This window comes from Penaeus japonicus, unplaced genomic scaffold (assembly GCF_977035675.1).
Source record: "Penaeus japonicus unplaced genomic scaffold, GWHDUDI00000001_assembly GWHDUDI00000010, whole genome shotgun sequence".
Lineage (NCBI taxonomy): Eukaryota > Metazoa > Arthropoda > Malacostraca > Decapoda > Penaeidae > Penaeus > Penaeus japonicus.
The window spans coordinates 11,785,721-11,796,298 of record NW_028234412.1 but is presented as its reverse complement, the minus strand read 5'-3'; the positions used below and the strand labels follow the sequence as shown (position 1 = coordinate 11,796,298).

At 49.8% G+C, this 10,578-nt stretch overlaps 1 protein-coding gene across 1 annotated transcript in view; it reads right to left on the bottom strand.

Annotated features, from left to right (window-relative positions):
• LOC122253490 (cyclin-dependent kinase 6-like) overlaps positions 1–10,578 on the bottom strand; it is a 190,891-nt gene continuing 180,313 nt past the window's right edge. The window contains exons 3-7 of the mRNA XM_086540669.1: positions 4,442–4,580; positions 3,905–4,072; positions 3,594–3,754; positions 1,858–1,993; positions 1–1,367 (exon numbers count right to left, since the gene is read on the bottom strand). Of these exons, the coding sequence (XP_086396795.1) occupies positions 888–1,367; positions 1,858–1,993; positions 3,594–3,754; positions 3,905–4,072; positions 4,442–4,580 (1,084 nt within the window). The 3' untranslated portion in view covers positions 1–887. The remainder of the gene's footprint in view (positions 1,368–1,857; positions 1,994–3,593; positions 3,755–3,904; positions 4,073–4,441; positions 4,581–10,578) is intronic.

The following is a 10,578-nucleotide window of genomic DNA, read 5'->3' as shown; positions in this document are numbered from 1 at the left end:
ATCTCGTCTACATTTATTGATGAGTTACATCACATACAATTGAAATCATGGACAAAAATTTGGTTCTTAATGAGTATCACTCTTCAAACCACATAAGTACCAATAAATATCAATTTTTGCTTTATATCTAATCCACACTAATATTGTTTTTGTAAACAAACTCTATCCACCAACAAAACTGTTAGTACAAACTATGTGCACCGTGTTGTTTGGTGTTCCCTCCATTGGTAAACATCATTTGACCAAATGAGCCTCTTAATTTCTCTGAACTGACTTTTAAGTTGTCATCTTCAATTCTGAGGTTTGCCAGAGAGACCAGCAAGTAACATAAAGCAATATTTGTTGCCTTAATAAATGCCTAATAAACTGCCACATTTCATCACTCAATAAGCACCACTCGCTAACTTTTTTTTAAATCTTTAAAAACTCTCTCGGGAATGCCAAAGGGAATGCTTTAGATGTTAGTTTCAGTCGTATTCTGACTCTTCTTGTAACATTCACATCAAGCAACACTACAAAAGGAACTTTCTAATAAGCATAATATGGAGTAAAAAAAACTCCTACAATGGGCATTACACTCCTTAACATCCAAGTAGCACACAAACACAAGGCACTAAATTTGAAGTTTTCCTTGAAGTTGATTTAGAAAATACATACACATCAGTCACTCTAAGTCAACTTGATTTGCCACTGTTGCAGACTTATCGATATCTGAAGCTTTTTCCTCTTCTCAATAATCCTTGAAGTAAAGTATATAAAAAACCTCTTTATCAAATATCATCTTGAATTTCTGGCATTAAAGTCACTGTTACTCAGAAAATAAAAAATAATCAGTAGGTATACATTCGATTTCAGTATATATATGCTTCCAGTAATTAAAAATTTCACTATTCCACAGGATTTGAGCTACTGCTGGTGGGAGGGTGACCACTACCACTCACAGTTGCTGCTGTCGTGGTGGAAGTCGTTTCTGTCACTGATGAGATAGTAGTCGTAATGGCACGTTCAGCAACTTTGGGCTCAGGCAATCTTGATACTATGGTATTTGTATTGGCACTATTTCCTGCATTAGGGTTATTTTCATCATTCGCAGTCACTTGTGTGGGCAAAACTGCCTGTCCTGAGAGATTTTCCGAAGTGGCGACGGAAGTATTGGTAGTGCTTGTTGCAACATGCCGTTGGTGGTGATGGTGATGGGTGTTGGCAGGGCTGCTAGTGGCAAGAGGAGCTGGGCTTAGAACTTGCTGAGTGGGCGTTGACCTATTACTTGTGGCTATGATTCGAGGAGTGATTAGTCCCTGGAAATAGGGGTGTCGAAGTGCCTCTACTGCAGGAATGCGAATACTTGGGACAAACTTCAGCATTTTCTGGAAGAGAAAGGAGAAAAATTAATACACTTGGTCACTTTCCAAATAAATCAAGATCAGATGAAAAGATTATTAAAAAAAAAAAAAAAATACAATTGCATAAAGAATGTTATTTATTCGTAATGCTTTAGCCTACATGGGTACCAATACTTTTAGAGAAATATAGTAAATAATTTCTAACAAGAAAAATGTTTTAAATACTAAATGAAGAAATACAGCAATTGCAGTTCTCAACATTGTGAAAGTACAGTTCCACATATCAGGTCATCTAGATAATAGTAATTACAAGAATGAATGTATCCAATAGCTTCTCCTTTTCCAACGTACCATTTGACTGCTTCAAATCAGCTTGACATACACCAAGAAAAAAAAAGAGTCGGAAAAAAAACTTAAAAAGAGAACCGAGAGCAATTACGCAACGAATAAGCAAACCCCAAGAGTTCAAATCAGAATCTCTCTCTCATTCTTGCCCTCCTAACGCGTACAGTACCTGAAGAAGATCTGCAGCGTCGTCAGTAATTTCAGGGACGACATCTCTGAGGTGCCTCCCCTGGTGGTGTCGGAAATTATTGCGCATCAAGGAAACGTCGCGGGGCCAGTCGCTCTCGTGAGGGGTGCCAATCACGCTGGAAAACAGATACAAGAATTATTGAAGAAATACAAATCATCACAAGGAGAGGCAGACAAGCAGTAGACAACGAGTGAATGGGTGTGAGTGGGTGAGTGGGTGAGTGAGTGGGTGATTGAGTGGGTGATTGAGTGAGTGATTGGGTGGGTGGGTGGGTGAGTGAGTGAGTGAGTGAGTGAGTGAGTGATTGGGTGGATGGGTGGGTGAGTGAGTGAGTGAGTGAGTGAGTGAGTGAGTGATTGGGTGGATGGGTGGGTGAGTGAGTGATTGGGTAGATGGGTGGATGGGTGGGTGGGTGAGTGAGTGAGTGAGTGAGTGAGTGAGTGAGTGAGTGGGTGGGTGAGTGAGTGAGTGATTGGGTGGGTGGGTGAGTGAGTGAGTGAGTGAGTGAGTGATTGGGTGGATGGGTGGGTGAGTGAGTGATTGGGTGGATGGGTGGATGGGTGGGTGGGTGGGTGAGTGAGTGAGTGAGTGAGTGAGTGAGTGAGTGGGTGGGTGGGTGGGTGAGTGAGTGAGTGGGTGGGTGGGTGGATGGGTGGGTGGGTGAGTGAGTGAGTGAGTGAGTGAGTGAGTGGGTGATTGGGTGGGTGGGTGAGTGAGTGAGTGAGTGAGTGACTGAGTGATTGGGTGGGTGGGTGAGTGAGTGAGTGAGTGACTGAGTGATTGGGTGGGTGGGTGAGTGAGTGAGTGAGTGAGTGACTGAGTGATTGGGTGGGTGGGTGAGTGAGTGAGTGAGTGAGTGAGTGACTGAGTTGGGTGGGTGAGTGAGTGAGTGAGTGAGTGAGTGAGTGGGTGATTGGGTGGGTGGGTGAGTGAGTGAGTGAGTGAGTGACTGAGTGATTGGGTGAGTGAGTGATTGGGTGGATGGGTGAGTGAGTGATTGGGTGGATGGGTGAGTGAGTGAGTGAGTGAGTGAGTGACTGAGTGATTGGGTGGGTGGGTGAGTGAGTGATTGGGTGGATGGGTGAGTGAGTGAGTGAGTGAGTGAGTGAGTGGGTGATTGGGTGGGTGAGTGAGTGAGTGAGTGAGTGACTGAGTGATTGGGTGGGTGGGTGAGTGAGTGAGTGAGTGAGTGACTGAGTGATTGGGTGGGTGGGTGAGTGAGTGAGTGAGTGAGTGAGTGGGTGATTGGGTGGGTGGGTGAGTGAGTGAGTGAGTGAGTGACTGAGTGATTGGGTGAGTGAGTGATTGGGTGGATGGGTGAGTGAGTGATTGGGTGGATGGGTGAGTGAGTGAGTGAGTGAGTGAGTGAGTGACTGAGTGATTGGGTAGATGGGTGGATGGGTGGATGGGTGGGTGGGTGAGTGAGTGAGTGAGTGAGTGAGTGAGTGGGTGATTGGGTGGGTGGGTGAGTGAGTGAGTGAGTGAGTGACTGAGTGATTGGGTGGGTGGGTGAGTGAGTGATTGGGTGGATGGGTGAGTGAGTGAGTGAGTGAGTGAGTGAGTGAGTGAGTGGGTGATTGGGTGGTGGGTGGTGGATGATTGAGTGAGTGAGTAACTGATTGAATGGGTGTGTGATAATGTGAGTGTGTGTGTGTGCCAACATGTACGCGGGTGTGAACGTATGACATCCAAAAAATGCAAGTGACTCTACTTACTCGAATATCCTCTGCAACTGGTCTCCTTCGGTGTGTCCCTCGAACACAGGTTTTCGTCTAAACAGCTCTGCAAATATACACCCGCAAGACCAGACGTCTACAGGAGTTGCATAGCTGTTGCTTAATAGGATTTCTGGTGCCCGATACCATAATGTCACTACCTGTTAGGAGCAAACGAGCGGTGACGTTAATTAAAAGACATTGTGACGACTTTCACGTGTGCGCTTCTTATATGAAACCAACAAACATGAAATTCTCGATATTACCATATTTCAAAAGAATAAATAAATAAACGTAAGAGGAAGACCTACCATAGTTGTTAATCTCATATTAAAATCGTATATTCTCGCTAAGCCAAAATCGGCAATTTTTACTCTGCCTGCCTCATCTACCAGTATATTCTGTGGCTTCAGGTCACGATGGATTACACGGTTGCTGTGCAGGAAGTCAATGCCACACAGAATCTGGTGCATCAAGCTCTGCAATAAATAGACACAGTGTTAGGATATGTAGGGCATAACCTGCAGGGAAAGACACTGTAAGGATTTTTTTCTGAGATATAATGCCTATTACTTCGACCTCACATTACTGGGTTTTGATATTTTCACAAAGGCCACATCACATGTAAATAGCATTTGGTTAGAATATACAGTATGATTGACCTAAGATATAAGAGGACTTCCTCTTGTCACATGGAACACTATTTAAATATATACTATGACCTTGATATATTCCAGACTAATACACTCTCGCTCACTTTCTCTCTCTCTCTGTCTCTGTCTCTGTCTCTGTCTCTGTCTCTGTCTCTGTCTCTGTCTCTCTCTCTCTCTCTCGTCGCTTCTCATTACCTTAATTCTAGCAGGCTCGAGGCCGGGTGAGGGGCAGCGCTTGAGGTAGTGATCCAGATCCTGCTTCACGTATTCGAACACCAGACACAGGTTGAGGCGGTGCTCGCGCTCCAGTCCGCCGCGGCAGATGTCCAGCAATCTGAGGAATATAAGATGCGTTACATGTCTGACTTATGAAAAAAAGAGATATTGCAATCAAATAACATAAAATAATTACATGTCTTACCCATGAAAAACAATGTGCATTAGAATAACGTGTGTGTACATTGCCTCACTGGCAATAGATATAATGACAATAATGATTCCGATAGCAACAGATCAAATATTTTGGGATAATTGCTGTTCCAGCTGATGTTCTCCCATCATATGGATGCAAAGCCGAAATTATGGCCGGATAATATATATATTTATTTCGTCTTCACGACACAACATTGTTATTCAACCAGCGAACAACAACCCCCACCCCCAAAAAAAGTACAGATGCAAAGGATAATTAAATCAAGGGCAGACTAATATCTAACATGCCTCTTAATCACCCCGGTATCAATAGCAAGAACAACATCCATGGCAGCGAGAGCAAGAGCGACAGCCGCGTCAGTCGCACCAAAGGCAGCATTCGGAACCAAAGGCTAATGATAAAGATGACGCGAACAATGCTCCAAAAGGACTCGCGCTCAATCCCCCAGAGAGAGATCAGTAACGGAAGACACTCGCGACGCCATTCCGAGCATGACGTCACCTCCCCAGGCACACCGAGGACGCGGCCGGCAGTCATCCCCGGCAAACAAGGTCGTCCTGCTGACACTCGCCATCAAGGAGGCTCCCCTCCCCTCCCCTCCCCTCCTCCTCCCTCCTCCTGCATGGCCGCCATTTAGACCCAAGTAGTGGATGGTGGGCGGTGCCTGCAGTGGGCGGCTCTGCACGTGAACTATGCCCCTCAAGTCGGAGTCGTGCACCGTGAGCGAGCATAGAGGCATCGCTAATCGCGGCGTTCAGAGCAGTTTCGCCATGGAACTTTCAAGAGGAGAGCGACCAGAGGAGTGCCAGGGAGCGCCTCACCTACGCGGGAGCGCCGTTACCTCTGAAGGCCCTGCCATTGCCACCGGAGGGGAGGACCTCGCAAAAGCAGCCAGAGGGTGGGCACGGCGCCACACCCACGCCGGCGCCAACCCGCTTACAATGATACTGAAGAAGTGCAACATGCCCCCAATGCTGCGTCTGCGATGACATCACCCTCACTGACTGCCGCAGTGCCACGGCCCAGTGCCAGCAGCGAGCCCACACACACGACTGGCAATAGGGTAGTCAACAGCAGTAATTAGCCGTGACTGACCTCAGCAACGGGATGACTCCGATCGACCTGCCGATGCGCTCTGGCCGCGCACCTTCCTCGCTCGCAGTCGGTGGCGAGCAACAGCAGGAGGAAAGAAAGAATCGACGAACGCAGCAATAACACGCGGAGTAACAGCAGCAGCTAAAGTAGAAGGGCCAACGTCAACAACAGTGGGGGGGGGGGGCGTTGGGAGAGAGGGAGAGGCAGCAGGTCCTCACCTAGCCATGATAAGGCCCATGATGGCACAATGGGATTATGTTATTACGGGCCCTACTGGGCGCCGCTCCCAGCCGCCTCGCCCTAACACCCTGGCCTCCAGCGCACGCCCTTGCACCCTCTCCCACCCTAGCACCCTTCCGGACTCTCCCGCCTTTGCTGTCCTCTCCCCTCGGGCGCCGCGCTCCCCGGCGGCGGCGTCTCGGCCGCGGACGCCGCAGGCCGCGTTGATGACGGCGACCCGGAGCGCCTGGCGGGGAAAGACAGTGCCACTCCCGCCGGGCCGTAAGGGCGACGCGCCGCTGCGAACGCCGGAGATAACATCATCTTTGACAATCTCATCTCCTCGGTTATGCATGATCAGTATCGGATCGAGCACTGCGCCCTTCCAAAAACGGCCTTATCCCCCCGTGCCACAGAGGCCAAACTCGCGGCCGCAGGAGCGTGTGATGTGGCAGAGGCCGACGAGGAGGATATCATGCTTAAGGGAGGACAAAAGCTATCTGGAGACACCATTATTATTTCATTCAGAGACCCTAGTGCTAGGCGGGGGAGGGAGGGCATGGAGGGGAGGGGGAGAGTGATGTAATAGACAGGAGGTTGTGGTGATGATTTAAGGCGTTGGGGGCAGGCTGCTGGGAGACGGGGTGGGGGGCAGACTGGGGCAGACTGCACTGACCTCTCTCTCTCTCTCTCTCTCTCTCTCTCTCTCTCTCTCTCTCTCTCTCTCTCTCTCTCTCTCTCTCTCTCTCTCCCTCCCTCTCGGCCTCATTCTCATTCTCATTCTCTCTCTCTCTAAGAAACAGTGCAAATAAACCTGCAAACAAAGGATCCTGCGAGCGCCATCGCTGCCAATGAATGAGTATCGGCGCGTGTGCGGCATTTCGCGATTTGCAAGGGCCTCCCGCCCGTCTCTGGATCCCCGCGGAATTCACTCTCCAAGATCTCCCTCGAAGCCACTTCCTGCTCGGGGCCCCGTCGCAAGCGCCTTCCCTGCGTTTCTTGAAGTGAAATCCCTGCCCAAGTAAGGCGGTGCCAACCAGACCCTCCCTCTCAAGTGGGCTGTCACACCGAGCCTATAAAAAGCCTTCTATCCTTGTAACCTTGACCTCTCTTCGCGATATGACACCCTCCTGACATCCCTCGACCTTCCTTGGTGTGGTGGCGGCACTGTGGCCCTCAACCTGCTAGTTCTTTCCCCCACCCCCCTTGTATGATGTATTGCTGACCAAACCCTCCGCTGACTGTTGCTGCGAAGGGTGGGCGGAGGTGTGGGGTTGGCAACAACAACAGGTACCGAGTCTTAGAGCTGGTGAGGCCGAGAGGGGCTTTGTGGAAATCGGACCTGCTGCGTGTGCTGGCGTTATACATATATACATATATACATATATACATGTACATACATACATACATACATACATACATACATATATATATATTGAGAGAGAGAGATGGGGGGGGGGGGTGAGAAAGAAAGAGAAGGAGAGAAAGAAAAGGGTAAGAGAACGAAGACAGCTATACAAACAGAGACGCGGAAAGGACCCAGCATCAATTTACATACAAGTCACAAAAAACTAAAAACTAAAAACTAAAAAAGAAACTTAAAAAAGAGATAGATAGAAAAGAGCAGACGAACCTCATACATTCTCTTCGTCGCGGGTTCATTTACACTAGGAGACGATAACAGGCAGAAGCACACCCACACACACACAAAACAACAAACAACAAAACAAATAGCAAACGAACTAACGCGACGAAAAACAAACAAACAAACTATATATCCACCACAGGGGGAGGGGTGATGGGGAGGTGATGGAGGTGGGGGGCTCGGGGGAAGGGGGAAGGGGGAAGGGGTGAGTAGGGGTATGAAGGGCGAGAGGGCGGCAGGGCACAGGCAGACCCGTCCGCGAGAATCGTGACCAAAGTGCAGGTACTAGAGGGGGGTGGGGGAGGGGGGGAGGAGGGATATGGAAGGGGGAGAGGGGATAGAAGGGAGGGAGAGGGAAGGGGAGAGAAGAGGAGGGAAGGAGGTGGGAGGAGAAGGAAGCAGAGGAAAGGAGAGACAGAGATAAGGAAGGGGAATGAGGACATGGGAGGGAAAGGGAGGGAAGGGGAGAGAGGTAGGAGGATGGAAGGAGAAACAGACAACGGGGAAGGAAGGTCTGAGGGAGAGAAGTGATAAGAAGGGGTGGAGGAGAGGGGAGAAGAAGGGAAGGAGGAAAAGGAGAAATTAAGAGAAGGGGGACAGATGGACGGAGGGAGGAAAAGACGGGTTGGGGACGAAAGGAAGATACGGATATAGAAGAAAGATAGGAGGAGGGAAGCAGAGAAAAGGAGAGGAGGAGGTGAGAGGGAAGGGGGAAGGAGGAAGGGGGGCGGGCGGGCGGGCGTGTGCTGGCGTGTCGTGCACCTTCGCTCGCCATTAACGCAGGAATGCAATGGGCGGCCTCAGATAAATAATCACCGGCAGGCGACCTCATCCTCGCCCTCGCCTGCATGTACCTACGAGTATGCTGTGCGGGCATGCCGTATGCCGCGTGCAGCCTGCAGAGATTTATGCTGTCAAAATGCCTCCGGTAATCATGCAAGTGTGCATGTTTTGATTTTCTCGCCGCAAAGCCGAGATAAACTACCGTCCTGGTATCAGAGTGGTGAGCAAGAAGAGAGGGATCAACAATCATATTAATGCGGGATCATAAAAGTTAGATATAACACACACACACACACACACACACACACACACATATATATATATATATATATATATATATATATATATATATATATATATATATATACACATATATACACATACATATTATATCTGTATATGTGTGTGTGTGTGTGTGTGTGTGTGTGTGTGTGTGTGTGTGTGTGTGTGTGTGTGTGTGTGTGTGTGTGTGTGTGTGTGTGTGTGTGTGTGTGTGTGTGTGTGTGTGTGTGTGTGTGTGTGTGTGTGTGTGTGTGTGTGTGTGTAGACTCATGATAAAAATCCACACATATATACAGGTCGAGGCACAGATAATAAATACGTCCATTCCACCAAGATCTGAGAGAAGAGGCCGGGTGACAGCGGTCAAGGTCTCGCTCTTATGTAAATATGGGCCAAGATCTTGCAAGGTGCTCCTCCCCCCTCCTCTGCCCCCTCCCCCTCCGTTCTCGCCTCCTCTAGACATGGTCGTCGTCGCCGCCGCCGTTCGGACCCGACGCAGACATGGAACAAAACCACGCTCGTGTACTCTTAACTCGCAAGCACTTAACTCGCAGGCAAATCGCGACGGCGATTCGGAATGGACAAATACATATGAACTCGTGCGATCGGGTGGTCCTTGCTACACTGCAATGGGTCTCTAGGTCTCTCATTCCCTAATACTATATATAAAAGTAAGTAATGATAATAAAAAGGGTATTTTACGTTTATATTTCTACGCTGCACTCGCAAACGGCATCCATGGGTTAAGTCTGCCACCCTGAGCGCGGGTGCTCGAGGCGGCATCGCCACAGACACGCTCACAGGCGTCTCTGAGGCCACATTGTACATCGCCAAACAGGAAATGAGGAGGTGCTGCCTCCTCCTTTCCTCATTACGGCCTAGAATTCCTCATGCATGCGGCCGAGCTTGCACCAAGGCCCCGTTCACTGCGCTTCCATCCCCGTCCCTACTTGACCGTCCGCTGGTCGTCTTCTCGTTTGCGCCCCTCAACACACCTCTGTCTGCTCTCTTCCCCTCTTCTGTCTCTCGGTCTCTTTCTCTTTCCCCCTCTGTCTCTGTCTGTCTGTCCGTCCGTCTCTCCCCTCTGCACCCTTAGCACTCCCCTTCCCGAAGCCTCCCCGCTTATAAGAACAAAAACTTGGCTGAAGATTTAAGAGGGAAATCGAAGAAACAATGGCGCTTGGAGGTGTTGGTTCAGGCACTCCCGTCTTCCTCGCAGCCTCCTTCAGTGCATCCTGGTATCCGAGATAAACTCCCCTCGCCTCAGTCCGCCCTTGTGTCTCTGTTCCCACCTAGTAGCTCTTATTCTCTTTCTTCCCCCCTTCCCCTTCCCGCCTGGTGCCTATTCTGCCGTCTCGTTCTCCCTCCCCTCTCTCGCCCCTCGCCCTACGTCGCTCTTCCACGGCGGACCATCTCCTGCACTTCGCCCGCCTCTCCCCCTTCCCCTCTTCTTCCCATTAGTTTTTCCACTGTGAGGCGGTGAGGCTGCATGTCTCGGCACCACAGTGGCTGAGGGAGATGCCTCACCGTTGAGTTCGGGTGGCACACTGATGTGGAGTCTTCCACTGCGACCAAGGGCCGTGCCACTGGGGACTTCAGGGGAAGGGAGTGCCACATAGTAGTTACCACAGCGATGGGCGGGGTGCCCAGTGGTGGCAGTGGGTGCCACAGTGGTGGAGGGGGAGTAGGAGTAGGGGGCAGAGTGCAGGGAGATCCACCAAAGGTCAGAGTTAAGTGGGTGACGCATCGAGTCGCTATGCCTTCCCTGCGCCCCAAGATAGTATGTTACATGCGTTACTTCCTGTATATCGTGTTATACGCGTTACTTCCTGCTCCGTCTCGCAACAGGCCGCGGCTGCGTTACGGCGTGAGGCC